The sequence below is a fragment of the Aspergillus luchuensis genome, chromosome 2 (assembly GCF_016861625.1).
Source record: "Aspergillus luchuensis IFO 4308 DNA, chromosome 2, nearly complete sequence".
Taxonomy (NCBI): Eukaryota; Fungi; Ascomycota; class Eurotiomycetes; order Eurotiales; family Aspergillaceae; genus Aspergillus; species Aspergillus luchuensis.
The window spans coordinates 3,134,935-3,158,755 of record NC_054850.1 but is presented as its reverse complement, the minus strand read 5'-3'; the positions used below and the strand labels follow the sequence as shown (position 1 = coordinate 3,158,755).

The following is a 23,821-nucleotide window of genomic DNA, read 5'->3' as shown; positions in this document are numbered from 1 at the left end:
ATAGGGTCTTTAGTAGGTATTATTGATACTCTCGCGTGTGTCTGTGCAATGAAATATAGTATTGGTGTAGTAGTACCTGCTACATATGGTTGAATTAGATAATAGACTAACATGGTACAAGATTCTTGACAGGTTGAAGTGTCAGAAAATAAAATGCATACAACAACTCTCGCTTGAACAAGAATCAGGAATCAGCCGCCTCAGCAGCCTTCAACGCAACCACAAACCGCGAAACGAGTTCTTCCGTGTCTTCCACGCCAACACTAACGCGGATCAAGTCCGGAGGTACCCCAAATCCACCTGCCCACTCCAGCTCCCAGTAATGAGCCAGTAGGACATACGGTGAAGTCAGAGTGAAGTTAGTGCCCAGACTAGGTCCCTTTGCGGTCTCGATGCGATCATAGAACGCGATTGCGTGTTCTTTCTTGTGGAAGAAGAAAGACAGTAGACCACCATAACCACCTTCTGGGGTTCGGCAGTCCTCGTAGAATTGTTTCGTTGAGCTATACTTGGGATAGTAAACGTCTTTAACGAGAGGGTGGGACTTGAGTAGATCACAGATGGCTTCGGTGGTGTGATTGATCTTCTTGATTCGGTTGATGAAGTCGCGGCTGTTGCGTTCCATGAAGATGATGTCTTCGGCCCAGTAGTTGGTGTTGTCTTTATGGTCTGCTTCGTAGGCTTTCTTCAGGGAGTCGTAATATCTTCCTTGGGGGTTTAGGATTGCGCTGCCGCCCATAACGTTGCAGTCTCCGGAGAATATCTTGGTGAGACTGCTGACGACCACGTCGGCGTAAGGGAGGACATGGACGTTGATGGAAGTTCCGATCGTGTCGTCGACGACCACGGCAAAGTCGTAGGTGTCGGCTAGCTTTCTAATCCGTTTGAGGTCGGGACATTTCAAGAGAGGGTTTCCGGGGAATTCGCAGAATAGAGCTAGATACTTTTCTCCGGCCTGAAGGCGGGCTTCCAGGTCGTCCAGGTCTTCCGATGAACCGTGTCCGTAGAAAATGCATCCAGGGCCGAATTTTTGAAGGATTTTGAGAGTGTCCACGTATGGAAAGCCGAATGATATACTCTTCAGCTGACCTCTAGACTGGAGTAGCATTCGGTGGGCGCTGAAGATAGCGTTCATTCCACAGGGGTAGAGATATACATCGTCCTGGGTCGCTCCGTGGGAGTCAGAGGGTTGCTCGGGCGTTTTCGGTTCGGCAAGATTCACATCTCCCGTCAAGGAGCCAGCAATGCGTCGACGGAGGGAGATCTTGGCGTTATCAATAAAAGATAAATCAAGATTCCGACCGAACCGATCCTCGAGGAACTGCGTGCTTTCCTGGATCAATGCTGCATCCTTGACTCTTTCTGGGCTGACCTTTTTGTCTGTTGGGGTGGAAGTAAGGTCAATAGAGCCTCGCTGGTATCGTCTGGGACCCCTTTTCTGAGGGATTACAGGTTGCGGCGTGACCGCAGGCACGAGCTTGCCATCCACAAAGAGTGAGTGGCAAAACTCAGCACGTCTGCTTGAGATTCCGTCACCAGAGTGTTGCCAATACTGCTTCGCTACTGGGAAGAGGTCGCTGTGATAGATCACAGCGGAGATCGAGGGGGAGATCTTCAATATGATTTCTGAAGTCTCTTTCCCCTTATCAAGGGTCAAATCAATCACCTCGACATCTTTGATGAGGTCGGGCCCTCCTTTTTCCTTGATAAAGTCGCGACATCTTTGGGCAGGTGCTGGGGAAGGAAACAACATGGCCTTTTGGTTTGGGCTACCATATCTGGCAATGATAGCATCTGCTAACGCACAAATAGATTTATGAATGAAAAATCTGGCCGTGACATTAGTTTCCATGATTTAAGCGTGGATGCATATACGTTGAACAGTACCGTGGATAGCCTGTTGTCATTTTGTCCACGACTCGTCTATCACCTTCCTCATAACCTACATTGTCCGCCCATGTTGGTAGGGACACGCTCACGGCCTGTGGAAGTGTAAGTGTTGTTGACTGACAGGCATGAATGCGAACGTCTGCAGGAACGGATGTGACTTACATGGGAGGTGAGCGATGGAATAGAGTCACCAAGCTCTATCACCGACATTCTGATCCCAATGTCTATAATTGGACGTTATTCATGCAAATGGAATGATACTATGGGTTGAGCTATGATAACTCGATGTAGTTGACTAATGAAAATATCCGTGCACTGAATTTTGAGTCATAGGGCGGGAAGGCCGGAAAGGGACTAGGATTGCGGGAAGCCGCAGCAAGACTTTCTTTTCCTATTTGAGAAACTCGATTTTAAGATGGGTGTTATTTCTTTCTTTTAGGAAACAGTTGTTTTAAATCAAGATGCATCAAAGGTATCCAAAATTTTTGGGTGACTCAATGCGGGGTAGGCGGTCCCGCCTGTTCATCGGTAATCGCGCATTAACATTCCTTAGTATGGGAAGAGTCTCTCAGGAAGGGCTTCCTCGACACCCTAAATATAAGGCATCAAGGACACCAGCTTGATAGATGCCTCAATCCTCATGATATTATACAGAGACCTTGAATGTCTTACAGCCTTGTTGCTTGATTATTTGATAAGGCGTGCTAAGCCTTTCATAATCCGAGGAATCACGCACCGGCCGTCTTCCCTATCGTTATCGGGCGGTGGCTATCGTGGATGACACGCTAAGCGATGAGAGTGGGGGGTTTAGTGCTGATACCACAGCCAGTGAGAGAGGGGATGATGTGATATCTACCGAAGCTTGTCAATGGATCCTGCGTTGGTGACGGAGTATGCCGCTCAATAGTCCCAGATCGTTGAGAAAGCAATTGTGCTTGCCTCAATACTTCTGTGTTCAAAGCAGCGAGGATGGAACGGACACAGATTGATAATGAAAAGAATGACTGCCTCAGGCGCTATTCTGACTCAGCTGGATGTTATCAGATGGATTTTCCTCGAGGCGATCCAAGGATCGATCCGGGGCAGAATTCGTCCGGATCCAAAGATTGAAGGTCCACCGCTATCGGCAATATGACCGTCAAATTATTCCCTGCTCTTAACACCGCTTCCTCCGGCTGCTCCAATTTCCCGGCCCCTCGCTTGCACCTCCGGCTTCTGTCCAGCCTCTCACTACCGGAGTCTTTAAGACAATGGGTAGTGTCCTTTCGACCCGTGCTCTATAACTGCCTTCCCCACCCTCGCCAATCTCCAATGCTGTCGGGCAGTTTCCAGAGAGCTCTCACTTGGTTATGACGAAAGCGAGAACTGCCCATGAGTGAGCTTGTCTGCCCGTTGCAGACTACAATTTGACCGATGGAGCATCTCGCGGCCATCGTGCCCGCAGCCGTGGTGCCTCTAGCAGTTCAAGGCGGGGCTGGCGAGATTGCTTATACTCCAAATCCTGGTCTGGTGCAGAGGTGGGTTTATTCCAGCAAGATCGTGGGTAATGGCATGGCTGACTTGAAGCTGCTTTAGGGAATTATGGCAATATCGGACTCGGAAGGCGTCCGCCTTTGTTGGATCCGGCAACCTCCACCTAGCGGCGTTCCTAGCATCATGGATTGTGGTATTGCTGTCGATAAGTCTGCGCTACATCCGTTCCTACCGGAAGAAATCACCATCGCCGAAGACTACCCCGCATGATCAGTCCGAAATTGTGGTATCTCTGCCGTTCGCGTTCGCACACCTGGCTGTCGCTATTGCGGCCTGTTGTCTCACATGGGTCGACATACACAATGGTGAGAGTTGGAAACGGTCCGCCCTTTTGACCTACGTGGTATTGTTGGGTATCGGCCGGCTCTGCATCAAGCGCTATGACTATCGACGTCATATGTATTGGCATGTGAATGCAATGGTGACAACGGCTCTCATTCTGGCCGTGGTGCAGGATATAGTACCCATGATGGTGATCGGAGCTACCTATAGGCCAACCTCCATTGGAGTTGCTATTGTGGTCTGTTTGGCGGCGGTTGTGGCAATTGCAGCGGCTACGCCACGCCCACGACGCTCGGTTGTTCATAACGCAGAGACGGACGATTTAGTGGTTGAAGAGAAGGCTTCTCCAGAAGAGACATGCTCTCTCTTTTCCTACTACTGCTCGTATGAGTGGATCACCCATGTGATCCTGCGAGGCTGTCAGAGGGATCTGACTTTGGATGATCTGCCTCCACTGCCGTCATACGATGAGCCATTGAAGTGGCTAGAAAAGATTAAGAAGCAGCGGCTCAAAGGCGGCAAAACCTTCCGTACGCTATGCCGCATGCTGAAGACGGAAATCAAAACCATGATGTTCTGGGCGGCCCTTACGGCGGTGGTGGACTTTCTTGCGCCATACTCCATGTTGCGGCTATTAGCCTATCTGGAGAACCCCAGCAGTGCAGTGCTCCATCCTGCATTGTGGATCGCACTACTTTTTGCTGGTCCGGCGACTCGCTCGCTCTGCTACCAACAGTATATCTTCACGGCAACCCGACTACTGGTTCGGGTGAATGTGTCACTCGTCCAGGAGCTCTATCAGACTGCGATGCGCTCGTACATCTACGATGACTCTGTGGGCCACTCTTCAGGCAAACATGCCAAATCGAAGCACCGGGCCGAGTCCAAGGGTGCCTCCAAGTCAAGCCAGGCCAATCTGACCAGCTTGATGTCTTACGATGTTGACGCTATCTACAACTCCCGTGATATCTTCTATATAGCCACCGCAGGCCCGATCTCGACTACTTTGGCTCTAGTGTTTCTGTATCAGATGCTAGGATGGCCGTCGCTGTTTGGTGTTCTCATGCTGCTGTGTTTGTCTCCGCTGCCTGCCCTGGCGTCGCGGAAAGTCTCCCGCATCCAACGCACCGTTATGCAGGCTACGGATGCTCGGCTGTCCAAAATATCTGAGTACTTGGGGTCCATCCGCACGTTGAAGTACTTTGGGTGGGAGCATGCTGCGATGAACAACATTAACGACGTTCGCCGTGTAGAGCAGCGCCATTTGTGGAGACGCAGCGTATTTGTGGCTCTTATTTCCATGGGTGGCGAGCTGCTGCCGCTCCTTAGTCTTCTAGTCATGTTTTCTGTTTATATTTTGTTTACTGATCTTCCTTTGCGGGCACCTGTCGCTTTTACTTCATTGTCTATCATGGAAACGTTGCGCGTTCAGTTTATCTGGTTGTCCAACATCAGCCGCTATACCGCGCAAGGATCAGAGTCGCTGCGTCGCGTCGACCGCTTCTTTGACACTGCTAGTGAGATCAAGCGGCATCCAGACGGCCCGTTAGAGTTAAAGAATGCCACCTTTCGACGCACCCCAATTGCTGCCTTTAGGCTGCAGGATATCACTCTCCGCTTCAAGCCCAACGCTCTCAATGTGGTGACGGGCCCCACTGGCTGCGGAAAGACATCGCTGCTCTTGTCATTCCTGGGTGAGACAGTGTTGGAATCAGGAACTGCTACTTGCCCGCGCGATGTAGCGTACGTTCCACAGGCACCATGGCTTCAGAACGATACAATTCGTCAGAACATCGTCTTCTATAGCCCGTTCGATGAAGCCCGCTATGCCATGGCCATCGAAGCCAGTGGTCTGACCCAAGACCTGCAACAGCTTCCGGCAGGCGACCTCACCATGGTGGGAGAGCGAGGTACCTCGCTTTCCGGCGGTCAGAAGCAGCGAGTATCTTTGGCAAGGGCACTGTATTCGCCATCGAACACGCTGTTATTTGATGACATATTCTCCGCTCTCGACACCCATACCACTAGTCTTGTCTATGAGAAGTGTTTCCGCAGCGGTCTACTCAAGGACCGCACGGTCGTTTTAATCACCCACTACCCAGCCGCCTTGCAGGATGCCGACTTGGTGATCCGGTTGGAGCATGGCAGGATTGTCCCCGCTCGAGCTATCTCCAAAAGTACACTTTCTCTCATGTCCTCCCGATGCACTACACCGGGCACCGATACAGACTCTTCCGTGTCGGAGAGCAATGTGCGCGTGGCAGACGAAGCTCTGGAATCCCCGTCAGAGCCTCCGCCAGTTGCTCCTGCTGGGAAGCAACCGCCTGCTGAGGAACGCATAGCTAAGGAGACGTCCGCCACGGGAAGAGTGCCTCGCACGCTAGGTAAGAACTCGAGGACTACAGATGGCTTTGAGCATTGCTAACAGATCAGCGCTTCGTTATATGATGCTATTTGGTGGCGCTTCCTACGTTCCACTGGTTGTGATTGCAACCATCTCCGTGCAATTTGCCTACTTTGCCATTACATACTGGCTATCCATATGGACTGGGGCGTACGACAAGTACGAGCATCCCAACACGTTGTTCTACCTGGGTATATACGCAGCGTGCATCATCACCTTCTTGACCTTGCAGTTATGTAACAATCTCATTTATCAGTACGGCAGCTGGGTGGCTGCTAAGAAGACGCACCACCGGCTGGTGACGGCCGTGCTGTCTGCACCAATTGCCTGGTTCGATCAGAATCCAATCGGGCGCGCCATCAACCGGTTCGGAAACGACACACGGTCTCTGGACACAGTTCTTGTTGAGTGGCTGCGGATGTCAATCGAGAATACCCTACGCTTTTTGCTTCGAATTGCCAGTGTCGCTTCCATCATGCCCATCTTTGCTCTCCCGGCAGCCGTTATCTGCGCTGCAGGGTTCGTCATCGGAGAGATGTACACACGTGCTCAAGTATCGATCAAGCGGCTGACCTCTATCAATTACTCCCCTGTTTTCTCACACTTCACCGACTCGTTGTCAGGACTGAGCGTGATCCGAGCTCGGCACGGCATGGACCGGGTGTTCCAGAACCTGCTGGCCGAGAAGTTGGCAGTCCACGCCCGCTCCTCCGAGGCACAATACAACTGCAACCGCTGGGTTTCGGTCCGGACAGACTTTTGCGCCGCGTCTGTAGCAGCCGCGGCCGGCTGCGTAGCATACTTCTGGTCCGGATCAGCAGGTCTGGTGGGATTCTCTCTGACGAACGCCATCGGCCTCAGCCAGACAATTCTGACGCTAGTCCGGACGCTCAACGAGCTTGAGGTGGAGTTGAATTCCTTTCAACGCATGACAGAGTACGGCGACATCGAGCCAGAGGAGAAGCTAGAAACAGAAGAGCAACGCAAAGCCGACGCTCTACCCGCCAGCTGGCCAACCTCCGGTCGGGTCGAATTCAACAACGTCACTGCCCGCTACCAACCCGACGGGGCCGACGTACTCCGCAAAGTATCCTTCGTCGCGCACCCAGGCGAGCGCGTCGGGATCGTCGGCCGGACCGGCAGCGGCAAATCCACCCTGGGGCTATCCCTGCTCCGCTTCGTCGATATCGTCGACGGCAGCGTAACCATCGATGGAGTGAACATTGACCAGATCCGCCTGAACCGACTGCGCACCAACGTGACGCTGATTCCGCAAGAGCCGGTGCTCTTCTCCGGCGACGTGCAGTCCAATCTCGACCCGTTTGGCGAGTCCAGCGAGACCGAGCTGCGCGCGGCGCTATCGGCGTGCACGACAGTCCATGTCCCTGGCGAGGGCGAGGGCGAGAGCCGGACAATGCGGCCGCTGGCGCTGGACACGCCGGTTGCTGCGAACGGAGAGAACTTCAGCCAGGGTCAGCGACAGGTTCTGAGCCTAGCGCGGGCTATGTGTCGGCGATCGAAGGTGGTGTTGCTGGATGAGGCGACGGCGTCGGTGGATCACGAGACAGATTCACATATGCAAAAGGTACTGCGGACGATGTTTGCCGATTGCACGATCATAGCGATTGCGCATCGATTGCGGACGATCATGGACTATGATCGAGTGTTGGTGATGGCAGATGGGGAAATTATCGAGTGCGTCAATGCAACCCCTTTATATACATTTTGGGACCTCGACGAAACTAACTGAAAGCTAATAGGAATGATTCACCGGCGCGACTGGTCGCGAAAAAGGGCGTATTTTGGGAAATGGTGCGGAACACGGGCGAGTACGAGGAACTGATCGAGATGATGGAGAGCAAATAGTGCATAGATGTATATGATAGTATGGATATGGCATCAATGATTTATGATATAACCCGAATGAAATGTTGAATGCATTGAGTGACGACCTCTTATAGCATATTTGTGAGTGCTCCATCATAAGACGATATGGCCGAGCGGTCTAAGGCGATAGACTAGAAATCTATTCTCTTCGGAGGCGTCGGTTCAAATCCGACTGTCGTCGTTTTTGTTTTTCTGATCATTTTTTGCTCGGAGAGATAGGGTGAGGGTGAGCCATGTAATTGCTACAGTTGTTGTTTTGTGAGTTGAGTTGTGTTCGTTGTTGTTGTGGTCGAGTCGATGCTTCTATACCGACTGCACTGCTAGGGACTTATCAACATATGCGACAAACTTCAGTGTCGTCTTCTAAGCAAACAAGATAATGACACGGACAGATGAGGAAATACAATACTATATATCTTGCACATGTTCGACACACTGTCTAGATTTCCTGCCAGTTGTTGATCTATCGTATCAGCCTTTCAATCCAAACTTCAGTTCCTGCGCTAATGCAGAGCGAACCCTGTTAAGGGGGGAGATGCTGTCGATCCTACTAATTTCATGATTTTTTACCTCCTTACACGTGCTGTCCACCATAAGCCATCAGTTGCAATGGTATTAGAATCATGATTTAGTCTTCTCTTGTATTGAATCGCAAGGAATTAATCACGACTCAATCACAACAGTTCTTCTCATCACCCGTCTATCACCTACAACACAAACACATAATCTCAACAATCCAGCCACTCCTGCATTAGCAGGACAAGAAGCACAGAATCCACCCTATCTAGAGACTCGACCGGATTGCCCGATCCCTCCTCTCAATTTCCACTGTGACACTACCAATAGCACCGCCCGACTGATTCCAATACCCCGTCTCCACCCAGTAATCATCAGCAATTTTCTCAGCGCGGAACTGGTTGCGCTTCGAGCCCCAAGGACAGTCCCAGTAGATGTAAGCGACGCGGACATCTCCATTGTACACGTCAAAGCTTCCCTCTGTGCCAGAGGGCGAGTGTGCTCTGCCGCATGCGAAGACGTTGAAGGACCCGCCAGGAGGTGCCCGGAGAGCGTTGATGTCGGAGACGGGGATTTCGACGCTCTTGTTGTTTTCTATGTGGAATTTGCCCCTGATGATGTGTTAGGGGAGAGGAGAGAGAGAGAGAGCTGGTGCCAAGATGGGCAACTTTATGATTTTTGGATCTTACCAGCCCAGCCAGGTGTTTCTGACACTGAGGGTGTCGAAGGATAGGGAGTTGACGACGCGGATGTGCACCCATTGGGCTTCTGCTCGCTCGGCCATGTTTAGATCGGGGGTGGAGGCTGTGGTATGAGTCTTTGGTAGAGAAGATTGTATAGATTTCCGATGAATCTGAATCGAGGAAGAATTTGCTTTTCGTAGAATTCTTTTCTGAGCGACCGGAAGGGGGTCTTTATATCATTTCTGGCACTCGCTGCTGAGGTCTGCAGTTTCCGACCACCATCGTCATCGTCCAGCCTAGTCTCTGTAAGTGTGTGCCTAACTGCACAATCAAGTCTGGATACTGGATTCTGCTAATCCATCTCATTACGTATTCGCAGCAGCAGAAGTAGCAGGGATTGTGCAGCTCATACCTTCTCTTTCCCAGTCGCCGAGTCTCTTCGTGCCTTGCCCTCCGAGGAACCTCATAGAAAGCCAGCCAGACAATTGCAAGAATTTCAACGATGTAACCCTCCAACAGTATAAAGTGGAGTAGAACATCGAGCTAAAGGGCAAGCTGAGCGTTCAAAAATGAGGGGGAGGGTTTTGCGCGATGTTCAGCTCATGCATCTCTGATGACATGCATTTTGCCACTGCAGGGGTACTATAGGGCAGATCCCGAACAGTCCATGTCAACAAATTATCTGAAGCACAGGCAGGTCCATTCTTCCCCGAACGTTTCCTTGATCACTTGAGTTGGTTTACAGATCCATCGATATTATTCCCCGCTTCGTGCAGCGGAATCCAGTGTCCGTCCAGTGGCTTTTCGGAGTCACCGATAACGAATCAGACATCAATTGCGAGTCTAGACATCGGCTTTAGTACTCGCGATGTTTGTATCCTTGACACTGCCATTGCGTTCTCCATGGCTCTTGCTCCGCTGAATAGACAGTCGTCGTTGTCACTCGATGGAATCTACTTCTCCAAAGAAAATGCCTCATATAGAGAACTGAATGATGCAGAATCGCCACCACAAAGTTACATCTTCGAGAACATTGCATCGGGGTTTGTTGTGGGTGACGTGATGTCTGTATAGGTCCGGGGATTGCTCGTACACTGGTGCTTCAGCATATAAAGGACCAGTATTTGGTCGGAATGTGATGCAACTACCAGTCAATTTTGTGAATCATCTTCAGACCTTTCATACCCCATCATACCTGATCAAAGCAGCCAGATATTTCAAGATGGCCGAACTTGTTCCATATTTCGATGGCATGCAGCAAGGACAGGGGTACGATGGATTCCAATCCTCTTCAGAGATACAATCGTGTCCTTGCTAACATACTGAACAATTCATCCCTCATCTAGATACAATACCTACCTTCAACAAATTGGTGTAGCAGATGCTGTCACTATCACTCCGGGCCAACCGGAGTCTGCCACCTACGACCTCTTCTATAGTAGTGAAAGGATCGATGATTACACGTCCGCACACCCAACTTCTCAGTCTAAAGTGCAATGCTGACTTCTCTCCTTATGTCTTTTTCAGAAAGCTTGCGCAGTCCTTGGAAATAAGTGCTGGCGCTGCTATTTCTGGTTGGGGACAGTCTTCCCAAATCGACGCTAGCTATCTTGATCGGCTAAGGTGAGTGTGATCTTTTCTGGCTTGATTTGCGCATTCAAACCAGCTAATCATCATCGACACAGTTTTGAAAGCAGTACGGTGACCTATCAAGTCCAGGTATCATCCAGACAGCAGGCATCAATCGGGAATTCGTACTCGTTTAATCAAATAATCACCGATACTCCGAATAAGTTGTACGGAGACCGTTTTATTGCAGGTAAGATAAACGATGTACTATATTCTAGCCACTGGGTAGATACTTAATAGTCGTGGCAGATTTCATTCGAGGTGGCCAATACTTTGCTCGCGTCTCCATTTCCGCAGTCAACAAATCCACCAGTCAAGAGATCAGACAGGCGTAAGTCATCACCGAATCCTTCAACTTACTTCCCTCCTGACACTTCTGAAAGATCGGAGGTTGCTTTCTCTATGTACGGAGTCACCGGCTCCGTCACAAACGAAGTGAGAAGTGCCGTGGAGACCATCAACAGACACTCTCGCGTCACTGTCTGGATCCATACCTCTGGAGGCGGAGGCCGATCTGGAGTTATCCACGCAGAACCCCACGACGGTGAAGACTCGCCTCTTTTTGCGATCAAGGAAGGCGCAGATAACTTCTACCAGGAGTTGAGGGAGGGAAAGCATAGATATAGACGATTGTGAGTTCTCCCTCCCACTCCTGATACTTCTCCGGTTATAGGATATTCACGTCGAGGTAGTGCACTCCTGTGGAGATACACCAACGTGCCGAATTTCAACAATGCATTCACGCCTTTTGACTATGCTTTTGCGAATCAGAGGGTGAGACCTTCTAGGAGAATATTCAAGGAAGGCAACTAACTGGGCCAGAGCTGGTACCTATTTGGAGATTTTACGCAATATGATGCGTACCTTGAACTCATTAGGAAGAGTATGGCCTGCACATGAATTATCGCTTGGGAATATTCTACTCACCAGACTTCCATGTTCTAGTCCCAGTTCAAAAGTTCATCAACGGCAGAGAGCAACAGGCTGAACTGTATGAAGAAGGGGCCAACATACTCTCGGTCATCCGCACCAAAGTAAGCCTGCACACCTTAAGTAAAAGTTATCATTACTGACAGGAACACCAGGTCCAAGCAGTCAACGAAAACCCAGAAGAAATAAACTCCCCAATCTCATATCCCATCCCAGAGGACTACAAGAAACTAGTCCTGGTAAGTTACCAACACCCCATATCTTCCCATACCCTCTACTAATCCAACTCACAAAAACAGCTAGCCATCAGAACAGTAACCATGATTGCACAAGAACGAACCCTCGACAACGGCAGCTTCAGCGACAGTAAGCTTCCCAGCCCCCATCCACCCCCACTGAACCATCGACAAAGAAATTAACAATATATAACTCTGCAGTCGCACTCCCAACCCTCCAAGGAAACGCCCGCACGCTCTTCAAATTCCAGACCTACGACTTCGACACCGGATTCGGGAACACGGTTGTTTCCTTTGGCAGACGAGACTCATCGTTCATATGTCTAAGCGGACAGCGAGTATCCGATGGATATCGAGAAGAAAGCGTCTTTTGGGCATTTGAAGACCCGGTTGAAGAGGTCTCAGAGCAACAGGTTCATGTGGCCAGTATGCGAACGAGAGATTTGTTGCTTTTGAGTCGGACGGATCCTGGTCCGAGGCCGTTGTTTACATTTTATGCGAAGAGTAGTTGGTAATTCTTCGTGATCTGATCGTGAAGAAGGGTGCTGGGTGGGGAAGCAGTGGTTTATGCATGTTGTCGGTAGGATTCACTTGTGTTGAGTGAGGGCTGGTTAATTGGGGTATTGTCCCATTGTGTTGGTTTAGTATAGTAGGGACTATGCTAGCAAGCAGCCTAACAAACTTTATTTCTGTAGCTGTATTGCAGATCCGGCTAAATGTGAATAGGCTGTAGATAGCCTTATTTTTTGATCAATTGCCCTTTCTTACTCTTTCTTGCTGTCTTTCATCTAGTTAAGAGGTCATTGGAACTGTTACTTCCTGTACAACGGGGAACATTAAGTTGTGTGTGATCATCGCTACGGCTAGTATTAATCAGAAAATGATCCATATTTTCGAATAACAGCATACTAATTGTGGACTGAAGGGTTTTCCCACTTGAACTAATTACTTCATAGAGCTATTTACATCGTATCATCACTATGCATATCCAGTAATAGACTGACTTTCATCCTCTAGTGCCATCAACAGAATAGTACTTTCTACTCCTTCCCAGGCCACTTCAGCACGACTTCCTCCTCACCCTCAAGAACAACCTTCACCCTAACCTTCCTCTCCAGGTTCAACGCCAACTCAAACGTTCCCGGAAACAACACCCAATCGCCATCCTCATTCACCCTCGCAAAGCTCCCCACCTCAACGGGAACCCTCAACTCCCTCGTCTCCCCGACCTTCACATCCCCAAGCCGATCCCACCCGACCAGCCACTTCACCGGGTACGGCGCCGGACCGGCATCAGAGGTATTGGCGAATACCATAGCGGTGTAATCCGATTCCAGCTTTCCAGTGTTCTTGATATTGGCAGTGAAGTTCAGCACAGGGAGCTGCGTAATTGAGGCTAGCTCTTCGTGTGTCTGGGAAAGAATGTCCTGGATGTTGAGCTTAACTTCCTTCGTAGTGGTGTTGCTGGATGATTCCGCGAAGGTCGTGTAGAATAATCCGTGGCCGAACTCGTACACTGCTTCGCCGGTGTACCATTTGTATGTTTGGCCGGGGTTATCACCCTCAGGACGGAGGTTCATATCCGTCGCGGGGAACTCCTCCGCGTAGCTGGCTGGGTATTGTGTCGTGACTAGTCTACCCGCGGGGTTCTTCTTTCCCGTGATGATGTCTCTCAGAGCGAAACCGCCGGATTGGCCGGGGTATCCGCCCCAGAGGAGTGCAGTGACGTTCGTGTTGTTCTTGAGGGACGAGGAATCGACCTGTCCGCCGCCCATTTGGAGAACGATGAGCGGCTTGCTTCCGGCCGACGAGGCGAGCTTTTGGATCAAGTCCAGTTGGTTACCCGGCCATGCGATGCTCTCGCGATCCAGTGCCTCCGCTTCAAGAGTATTGTCGATACCACCGGCGTAGATGATCACGTCGGCGGACCGGGCGGCGGATAAGGCGGCTGCGAAGCCCGAGGTGCTTGTGGAGGAGATACCGGTGCCTTCGGCGAAGTTGACTTTGTATCCGGCTTCTTCGAACGCGGCGCGGGGGCTGATCATGTAGGGAGCGTTGCCGTAGTAGTTGCCCAGGAGTTGGGTGGTGGCGTTGGCCCAGGGACCGATAAGGGCGACGGTGGTGTTGGATGGTGGGTAAGCTTTCTCGGTGAGGGGAAGGACGTTGTTGGAGTTCTTGAGAAGGACAATGCCCTGCGTCGCGGCTTGGTAGGAGATGTTCCATGCGTCCGTCTCGAGGACATCGGACCAGGTGAGGTCGCGGTAGGGGTTGTTCGCCTTGGTGGTATTGGAGTCGAAGTATCCGGCCTGCACAAGGGTCGTGTAGAGGCGGATCACACCCTTCTCGATATCATCGCGAGAGAGATCTCCCGCAGTGATGGACTCGTTCAGGTGCCATTGGTAGGTGGTACCGCAGTCGATGTCAGTGCCAGCGAGGATGGCCTCAGCGGCAGCGGCAGCCTGGGAGGAGGCGTAGCCGTGGGGATTGTAGATGTTGTAGGCGGCGTCGCAGTCGCTGGAGACGTAGCCGTGGTCAACGAATCCGAAGGTGTCGCGGAGGAGGGTCTGGAGGAAGTAAGAGTCGGCGCAGGCAGGGACGCCGTTGACGGCGTTATAGGCACACATGACACTGTGGACTTTGGCGTCGCGGGCGGCGACGTGGAACTGGGGAGTGTAGTATTCTGACAGGTCTTGCTGGGTGATGTTCATGTCATTGCCCAGGCGGGAGTGGTTGTGCCAGTTCTCGATGTCATAGCCGGCGTAGTGCTTGGCCGTGGCGGCAAGTTTGAGGTTTGAGTCTGGGTCGGGACCCTGGATGCCGGTGATGTATTCGTAGGCGTAGACGGCGGCGAGAGAGACGTCCTCTCCTGGAGTTTCTTGTCCGCGACCCCAGACGGGGTGGCGGAAGGTGTTGATGTTGGGGGCGTAGACATCGAGGCCGTAGCGGCCGGCGTTGTTGAAGGCACGGCCTTGGGTGGAGATGATGGAGGCGATTTGGTGAATGAGGGTGCGGTTGAGGGCCGCGGTGGTCAAGATAGGTTGGGGGAATGAAGTAGCCCAATTGTAGGAGCCTGAGTCGCTGAAGTTGGCACGGTCGAGGCCGTGAAGTGCTTCACTCCATACTTGGTATGCAGGGAGGCCCAGTCGGGAGACACCGAGGCCGGTGTTGCCGGTGTTGGCGATCAGCTCGTCCAGCGTGAAGAGCGAGATGAGCGAATGCTGCTCGGTCATAGGGGGTGGCTGATTCGTCGCAGATGAGGTGGCTGCGCAGGGGGCCATTCTGGCAGTCGGGGAAGCTCAGTGGGATGGTTTCTATGCACAAAGGGTACAAGTCAGGGTTGGCCTCGACGTTGTAATCGACATAGCTGGTGTTGGCCTGGGCAAGAGCTTGGGGAAGAGCCAGAGCCAACAGAGCAGCGGCAGTGGCAGCCACGGGACGAGACATTGAGTGCGCCATGGTTGAGCCAGTCTGTGGGGGGAGAAAAAGATGGTCGTGGACTGAATCTGGGGTAGATTTATAGAATTTTGCGGAGATGCGGAGATGCGCCGGAGAATGACCGATTGACTTCATCGCGGGGGTTTAGCCTGAATGATTTAGCCGGCATTGGGAAGAACTTGGAATGCTTGCATTTAGCAATTTCAACAATACGAACATTGGCATTGTTTAACAAGTAGAGATCTGCTCAGGCACCGGGTAAATAAGTCTTTGGTATGGCGTGACATCGCTTGGGAAATATGAAGCCATCCCCGTCCGAAAGGGGTAATCTTCTATTGCAGCACATTCACTGTCTCTCCCCTCAACAACTCGCCCAAAACACCCGCAACATCCTCCACCTCTTCCAGGTTCAACACCACCTCCTCGATCTTTTTCTGCCTCTCCTCCGGAATCACCCCCTTCGTCACAGCCCGCCACTTCTCCAACACCTCCTCATTGGTCACCCCGGGGTGGACTCCCTTGGGCGCCTTCAGCAACTTCTCCAGCACCTCCCCATCCTCAAACGTGATCTTGACCCTCTGCGCCCACGTATTATCCAGCTCCTTAGCCTCCCGACACTCCACCAATCCAATCACATCCCACAGCTCCTCCCGGTTCAACATACTCGGCGCAAACTGCCCCGGCACAATCTCCCCATCCACGACCTGCAACGCCACCGCGTACGGTATACTCATTTGCGCCGCTGTGACGGTAGCCGGCTTCTCCGGCGCCCAACCACCCTTCTTCATCGCAGCCCTCGCCATCTCTGCTTCGATCTTGATGATCTTCTTCCACTCGCCCATCTTGGCAGGATGCTCGGCCTGAATATCCTTAACACAATCTACTGTACAATGCGTCACTGCGCACAATGCATGCAGCTTCTGCTTGATCTTCTTGATCTGCCACACCTCCCCTAATCCCTTACAAATTTCTTCTGGGTGAAACTTGGGCTCAGTCTCCGCCCCGAGCGAGAACATCTTCAAGAAACCACCATACTCGCGGTCAAAGATCTCCTTGATTCCCGTGAATCCCTGCTTTGCTAGGTATGTGGCAAGTACTCCGCTCCGCGATGCGAATCCATGCTGCATGCGCTTCACCATACTCTCGAATTGCGCGGACATAAGTCCGCAGGCCTGTGTACACGCCATGCCCAGGGCATCTTCGATCTGCGCGGCGGGGAGATTTAACAGCTTGGAGACAGCTGCGGCAGATGCAGCAGGGCCGAAGATGGCACCGGAGTGCCATCCAATTGTGAGCATGTGTGTTCCGCCCAGGGCGTAACCTACACGGGGTCCCGTTTCGCAGCCGGCGACTGTGGCGGTCAGGAAGTCTTTGCCGCTGATAGGGCGAGTTGAGCTGCCGTGCTCCTGTTCTGCAGCTGCGAGGATTGCTGGGACGATGACGGACATGTTGTGCAAGGGGGCCTCGATGTGGATGTCGTCGAGGTCAAAGCCTTGAATGAAGGTGCTGTTCAGGAGGGCGGCGGCATTGGGAGGGAGGGTCTATCACTTCATTAGTGTCCTATCCAATACGTCTATATTCGCGAAGGAAATTGATTAAAGGAGAAAGGGATACCTCATTCCATCCGATCACGGTACATTTGCCCTCTCCCTCAATGGCAGTGATGGCGTCATGGGCCTTGACGGACCAGGGGAGTCGTGCCCCCAGCAGAGCACAGGCTAATCCATCGAGAATGAGATACTTGGCCCGTTCACGGACTTCGGCGGGAATGGATTCGGGAGTGAGTTCTTCCAGCCAGTTGGAGAGTGTGTGAGTTACGGGAGTGCCGGTGGAAGTGGCGGGGGGAGGTGTGAGAGAGGTCATTGTGGTAGAACTTTATTATGTATTATGTGACTGAAGGACAGGTAAACGATGAGAAATAATTGATGGAAACTAAAGGGAGGATAGGAGTATGATAGCGAGTGAGAAGAATGGCTTGGCGAGGAAAAGGTGGAAGTTTGTCAGTTATAGCTTCATGGGGATATGAATGATTACCCAACAACAAAGAAAAAGAAAGAAAGTAAGAACATAGGGTGCTTCTTGGCGAACCCGATCGTCTTCCTTTTCTCGATTCATTTTTGGATACATTCTACTAACTATCTTTTGAACTATAATCTACTAGGAGTATTTCGGTGCGGAGTTTAGACACGGCGTAGAAATGCCCGGATCGACTGGTCAATGACCCACTTTATAGACTATTATTGCATTAGGCCGTGTTCGGATATTGATCAAGTTAAAACACATCAATAGCCCAACTGATATGCAAAGGTCAATATTCGTTTTGCAAAAATGATATGTCATTGTCGATTTTTTGATTTCTCGTTTCTGGCATGCCGATCGCTGCCGCCCGATTGCAACTAGTGAAGCTAATTATTATACGAGATCTTGAGGAGCGCTCTACGGAAGCAGCAATGAAAGCAATAACGAAAGCGAAAATGAATGAACGAACGGAAGTAAAAGAGTGAGTTGAATTGAGCTATCTAAGAGAGCAAAATAAAGTAACTAGAAGAGGTGTTTGGTGGGCAGTCTGAGTACAGTATATAATTAGTCTATATGAATGTTTTGACACGGCCCTCTAGACAAAGAAGTATGTGAAAAGACATTAAATAAAATTATAAATATTTCTTAAATAGATAATCTTTTATATATTGGATATTTTTTTCTGGATACTGTAGGGAGATAGCTAATAGCATTATTTCTAGCAGGATTTAAAAATCATGAAACATTTTCTGATCTAGTAGTTTAGTAAGGCTGTCTGCTGGGTTACTAATGCCTGTAAAAATTAAATTAATATAATATCTGTTTTAATAAGATCTGTTATAAATAGATAATAGTTATCTAGTTATTTAATAAACCGCGTATAATTATTATAATTAAGAATTTATAGTAAGTTAGTAGTATTTAGTGTTGGATTGGGTCGGGTTGGGTTGGGATTTTTCAACCCAACCCATGGGGCGGGTTAGTGAATTAGAACTTATTCCAAGTCTTGATAGGTTAGATTAGGATTTTCTAATTTATCTAAATAGATTAGATTAATGAATATAGACCCGACCCAAGGATTTAATAGGTTGGGTTATAAACAAGAACCTACACTATCCCTGAACGGCGTACGCAACTGCCTACCTCATTAGCTTTGGTAGCCGCCACGAGCGACCCCTTGCACCAGACCTACAACCCCGACCAAATCAGATCCGAACAGGAGAAGATCTCTGCTAAAACTACAATAGTGCAATCGAATTCGAATTAGGAAAACTAAAATACCTTTTTAATTAGATACCCTGAACTTCCTTAGATAGAAGAGGGACGGCGAAAAGCATGTATCTAGAAGAATCTTACTAAATCTATGTTTAAAGAATTGTCGAATGAGAAATTCTTCAACCTCTTAAATTAGAACAAATTAGACTTATCTACTTAGGCAGATTAGGGCCAGCTGTCGATTCTGACACTGTAACCATATCGTCTGATTCCCCTTTTTGACCACTATCTTGTATAAGCTCACTTAGGTACAAATGTCTGTCAGGCACGCCCATGCCCCTTCGATATCAAAAGCTACCGTGTTTTCCGAATCATACCAGGTATTTTCTTCAGGAACAGGTGCCTTCTTGCAAACATATGAGCCATATTTGCTGACACTGCTTGAGCCCTTGATGTCATCGCCATCGATTGTGAAAGTCGAAGTCTGATCACAGAATGTTGCCTGACTTCCATCAACCATGCCACCCTGGTTCCACGTGCCTCGTATGGGCACGGCCGTTTCATCGCCCACGAGATTTTCCACCATAACCGCATTCCATTTCCCGTCATCCTCACATGTGAGTCCAATGGGACACTCAGAGGCTGACCAGTAGGTCATATACAGCGCAAAGCCCGTGGATGTAGACTGGCTGACAGAAGAGGTTGTGGAAGTAGACTGGGATGTGGTGCTGGTCGTCGTCGGCGTGATGGTGGAAATTGTCAGGGCTGGAGTGACATCACAGACCAGGAAGGTGGTTTTGGCTTGATTAGCCTTTGTGGACAATGACACACCGTATCCTCCATCACATGAGCAGTAGGAGGAGGAGCTGGTGCTTTTGATATCACAAGAGGAGGCTGAGATAGCAGTGGCGGTATTTTTTGGAGACGTCGTCACAGCGGGCGCTGTAGCTGATGCAGTCATGGTGGTGCCACTTGTCACGACAGGATCCATGCTAGTGTATTTTGGGTTCAACCAGGATGCCACGGATTCCGCATCGGATGTCATGGCATCATCGGAGGCCTCGAGTAATGTGAGTGGCAGCGCGTCTGCGTCCACAGTGCCAGGTGAGAAATTAACGAACCCGGTAGGCTCACAGCTAATTGTCAACGAGGTGCAGAGGGTGGCGCAGGATGTCGATGCTCCGTCTGGACAGGCATAGTCACAAACAGTTGTGACGGAAGGCGTGGCAGTTGCGCTGCATGCCTCGGAAGTTGATGTCTCCTCTTCGTCGGAGCCACCACCACCACCTTCCTGAAGACATTTCCCTAGAAGCGTAATAGAAAATATGTCAGCGTCGTGCACGATGGGCAAACTATGATATAGGTGTTTGGTTGTTGAACACAGTTTGACTTACCAGCTCCGCATCCAGGGCCACAACCGAGAAGACCACAGCCTCCTCCGCAGAATCCTAAGCCACAGCCTCCATCACAACCGAAGAATCCACATTCACCCCCACAGCCAAAGAGGGCACAATCGATCTTTCCACAACCAGTAGTGTCGCCGCCAGAACTACATCCTCCATTTGAGGGTACTTCCCCGTCGGAGTATGTGAGTACAGGAATAGTTGTTCCAGGGGGTTGGACTGATGTCGCTGTCGGCTGTGGCGCCACAGTAATAATATGTGAATTGTCAAAGAAGGTCACGGCAATGGGTGTGTATGAGGTGGTGCTCGTAGCTTTAGCGACAGCGACGCCTGACATGGGTTAGAATTAAGCCAATCATCGAAACAGTCAGGACTCACAGTAATATTCATCACTCCAAAGTCCCGAGCAGTCTGATTTTACCGCCGGGTTCCATTCCTAATAAGAATGCTCAGTATGGATGGTTCTATATTTTTTCTAGTTACGCATAACTTACGATGAATTGCGCAAGTGTGATGTCGTGTGCAGTTGCAATGGCAGCGCATCCGTCGTTGGCGATTGCTTGATAGAACTCCGTACAATCGGAAACAATTCCACTCTGAACAGCAGCAGGTGTTGTAACGGCTGGTGCAGTAGCATTTGCCGTTGATGTCGTGGTGGTAAAAGTGGCACTGTAATCGGTATGGAAAAGGGGGAAAGTAGCTTCGGTTTGTGGCAAAGTCAGACCAAAGGTTGGTGGAGCAATGCTCTGCATGGGGCTCAAGTAGGCATTTCCGCCAGATTCCGCCACAGTGATAGGCCAGAATGGTATCTCGCTGATAGTGAAGGGAGCAACGGTGATTGTAGTGGTCTTGGTCAATGTGGCCCCACCAGAGCTTGATGCAATGGTAGTCTCGTATGCTGGCCAGTCAATCGTTATCGGAGTCGCTAGTGGGAATGGGGGCAGGATCATAGTGCAGGGTGGCTCGCAAGAGATCTCCTGGGTTGCATTTGACCACAGGTCAGGTCCGATATAAATATCTTCACTTCCTCCATTGGAGCCGTCGTCACCGGGGAAAACAACAGAGGCTCCGGTAAGTCCATCTGTTGGAAAGGGAAAAGTCAGAAAACTCAAGCCCTCTTGAACGATCTTGGGGGTGGTCAACTTACTGGTTGCTGTTCCGTCAACGTCCAAGCTAACAGCCCAGACCATTGTTCTGAAATACACGATTAGCTCATTACCAACACGAGAGTATTCTCGAAAGCAGACTATAACCTACCCTCCAATACAATGGGAATTTGCGTAGTCCAACTTAGCCTGAAACGAAGCCCAGTTATCATAGCTCACCCATTGATTCTCATCAAAAGTCACGATTTGAACTGAAGAGGTTGCATCATAAGTCTGGGTAGCATGGCGGGACGGATCCTTTAGAATTGCTTCAATTTCCGAGAATGAAAGCGTGCCAGCACTGTTTGTACAATCACCCGCCTTACCTGTTAAGTATAATGTTAGACACTCGTGGTGTCAAAGTGACCTGGTGCACTCAGAATTTATACGTACCAACTGTCGAGAAAGGACATCCTGCAGTGACACATGACGTATCATTGAGCGTGAAGCCTAAAAAGCCCTTGAGTTAGCAGTAGTTTTATTTTTCTCCCTCGAGCGACAGAGGTACTTACTGCGGCCATAGAATCCCAGTCCCATCACCACTCGAGAGGGAGGAATGTCATTCCGCCACAAAAGATCCATGGCCGAGACGATCTCAGTAAGATTGGTGTGCGCGTTGACAACAGATCCAATCCACGGGTCTTCTGCATCCCAACCCCCGTCTAAAAGACAGTTAGCCTGGTACATTACATGAGTATTTCCCAACTTACGAAGGTCGTATGTCATCATGTTGAACTAAAGGCGCGTTAGATAAGTCCAATAACAAGAGTCATCCTGTAAAACTGAAAGAACTCACCCAGTCGACACTCTTTGCCATCTCCACAACATTGAAATGCTGGAGGTACCAGTAGCTACTGGGTAGAGTGATAGTTAAGCCATAGCCTTTATCTGCGCTATCAAGTGCAGAGCGAAGATTTGCCAAGAAGGTTGGGTAGTTTTCATAATCGGCATCCGATCCGCCACGGTCAGAGTCAACTGGGTATTCCCTTTATGTATTTTTTCTTATTAGTCAAGGTATTTTGGAAGAGAGTTTGGGGGGCATCAAGCAATACCAATCCAAATCCACACCGTCGAATCCGTATTTGTCCAAAAAGCTCAATAATGACTCGAAGAAGGTCGATTGCTTGGACTTAGATGCCGCCAGCTCGGAAAAGGTGTTAGCAGTTGACCCAGGGTCATTGAAGGCCCATCCACCGATGGAGACCCAGACTTCCAAGTCATTCTTGCGCTTCTTAAGCGCGGTGACACGACTATAGAGGTCTTGCTGAGAAGTTTCCATCGGCGTTATTGTGTAAAGATCAGGGTCGATGTACAGAAAAGCGAAATTAATGTGCGTGTAACCGCCAATTGGGATATTCTCTGGCGGCATGGTGTCACAGGCACGCTCAGAGTTCCAACCCTCATAGTATGCGATAGTCTTCTTCGTTGCCGAAGTGCCGTCGCATACTGGCTCAGCAACAGTAGTGTCGCCACAAAAGTCCTTGGTTGTTCCACAGAAGCCAAACTCGCTGCAGCAGACATTCAGAGGGCAATTCTCGGAACTAGCATACTGAGAGCCTGAATCAGAATATGAAGAGTGTTAGATGGTTTTGACAGTATTATAGAACGTCTTTCAATCTGGGATAGCTCATACCCCACTTGTCTCCATAGCCTGGGTAGACACCAGGATCGCACTCAGCCAGCTGGGAGCAAGTCCCATTTGTACTAGCTGCAGCAATGCAGTTGGTAGATGAACAATAATCTGGGCCGTAGCCGCAAACATTCGACACTTTAGAACAGCATCCTTCAGTACAAGGATTTGTCGAGTCGCAGGAGATATCATCAGATAAAGCAAACGTAAGGAAGGAAAGGAAAGGGAATGCAAAAGAAGGACGAAGGTGCCGCATAGCGCCTGACAAGGTGCTCCGCCGAGACACCTCAAGTTATGGGAGCAGGGGAAGTCACAAAAAAAGACGAAAAAGAGTGTATGGCAGTAAAAGATTAAGATAATTCGATGCCTTCGAGACTTTATACCACAGATTCCGCTCGTTCCCACTCCTTTCCTACCGGCAATGGAAGACCAACGATGCTTTGCACATATGATTGGCTTTCCCAGCTTTACATATCTAGACTGACCAAGTAAACCCTTAAGCACGGATACGTTCATATCCGCATTCCCCTGAGGAAATTTTACTCTTTCGCGCTATGATGCTAACAATGCGTTTAAGTTTCGACTATTTTAGTGTGCTTTGATTCTTCGGCTAATGTCCGCGCATTTGACAGGGTTTTGAGTATTCGGAAATGTCTGTTTGGAGTTTTTCTGAATTAGGAATCGATGGGTAGAGCATAACAGAGAACGACTTGCTCTTAGCGCAGTAGCCAGGCTTTGCCATTCCGAAACCCCAACGACAGATGATCTCCTAATTCGTTTGTTGATATGAGACCATTTTCTGGCTTTCCGTTGCTTAGTAGGATGTTCTGGGTTTGTTTAATAAACCAAGGCGAGTGGCACAACAGATGTAAGAACTAGCACGCTTAGTCGATGCATGCTGCCTCTTGGCACTCACCCTCTACTTTCACTAAGCTCAAGTCACCCACCTGCGCATAGGCCCTCACTCCGGCTCTCCACCGTTCA

General features: G+C 50.0%; 7 protein-coding genes across 7 annotated transcripts; 2 read left to right on the top strand and 5 right to left on the bottom strand.

The window, feature by feature from the left end:
- Positions 1–184: 184 nt before the first annotated feature.
- On the bottom strand, positions 185–2,100 carry AKAW2_21044S (uncharacterized protein; the record flags this gene model as incomplete). Its single annotated transcript, XM_041685825.1, has 3 exons — positions 185–1,829; positions 1,888–1,982; positions 2,053–2,100. 3 exons carry the CDS (start codon positions 2,098–2,100, stop codon positions 185–187), a joined length of 1,788 nt encoding a protein of 595 aa, XP_041539870.1.
- A 1,203-nt stretch (positions 2,101–3,303) lies between these two features.
- AKAW2_21043A (putative ABC multidrug transporter) lies at positions 3,304–7,975 on the top strand (the record flags this gene model as incomplete). The annotated part of the gene is made up of 4 exons (XM_041685823.1): positions 3,304–3,407; positions 3,466–6,089; positions 6,139–7,804; positions 7,870–7,975. The coding sequence occupies 4 exons, from the start codon at positions 3,304–3,306 to the stop codon at positions 7,973–7,975; spliced, it is 4,500 nt and encodes a 1,499-aa protein (XP_041539869.1).
- An 805-nt stretch (positions 7,976–8,780) lies between these two features.
- AKAW2_21042S (aegerolysin family protein) lies at positions 8,781–9,296 on the bottom strand (the record flags this gene model as incomplete). The annotated part of the gene is made up of 2 exons (XM_041685822.1): positions 8,781–9,123; positions 9,202–9,296. 2 exons carry the CDS (start codon positions 9,294–9,296, stop codon positions 8,781–8,783), a joined length of 438 nt encoding a protein of 145 aa, XP_041539868.1.
- Positions 9,297–10,417: 1,121 nt separating this feature from the next.
- On the top strand, positions 10,418–12,505 carry AKAW2_21041A (uncharacterized protein; the record flags this gene model as incomplete). Its single annotated transcript, XM_041685821.1, has 12 exons — positions 10,418–10,464; positions 10,542–10,658; positions 10,723–10,818; positions 10,881–11,014; positions 11,074–11,155; positions 11,208–11,456; positions 11,517–11,598; positions 11,647–11,707; positions 11,770–11,858; positions 11,910–11,993; positions 12,054–12,120; positions 12,192–12,505. 12 exons carry the CDS (start codon positions 10,418–10,420, stop codon positions 12,503–12,505), a joined length of 1,422 nt encoding a protein of 473 aa, XP_041539867.1.
- A 525-nt stretch (positions 12,506–13,030) lies between these two features.
- On the bottom strand, positions 13,031–15,268 carry xlnD (beta-xylosidase XylA; the record flags this gene model as incomplete). Its single annotated transcript, XM_041685820.1, has 1 exon — positions 13,031–15,268. The coding sequence occupies one exon, from the start codon at positions 15,266–15,268 to the stop codon at positions 13,031–13,033; it is 2,238 nt and encodes a 745-aa protein (XP_041539866.1).
- A 489-nt stretch (positions 15,269–15,757) lies between these two features.
- On the bottom strand, positions 15,758–17,288 carry AKAW2_21039S (MmgE/PrpD family protein; the record flags this gene model as incomplete). Its single annotated transcript, XM_041685819.1, has 2 exons — positions 15,758–16,966; positions 17,040–17,288. The coding sequence occupies 2 exons, from the start codon at positions 17,286–17,288 to the stop codon at positions 15,758–15,760; spliced, it is 1,458 nt and encodes a 485-aa protein (XP_041539865.1).
- A 1,675-nt stretch (positions 17,289–18,963) lies between these two features.
- AKAW2_21038S (putative class V chitinase) lies at positions 18,964–23,093 on the bottom strand (the record flags this gene model as incomplete). The annotated part of the gene is made up of 12 exons (XM_041685818.1): positions 18,964–19,964; positions 20,054–20,392; positions 20,441–20,498; positions 20,557–21,143; positions 21,210–21,256; positions 21,320–21,533; positions 21,601–21,657; positions 21,720–21,869; positions 21,918–21,942; positions 22,004–22,193; positions 22,260–22,764; positions 22,841–23,093. The coding sequence occupies 12 exons, from the start codon at positions 23,091–23,093 to the stop codon at positions 18,964–18,966; spliced, it is 3,426 nt and encodes a 1,141-aa protein (XP_041539864.1).
- Positions 23,094–23,821: the final 728 nt, after the last annotated feature.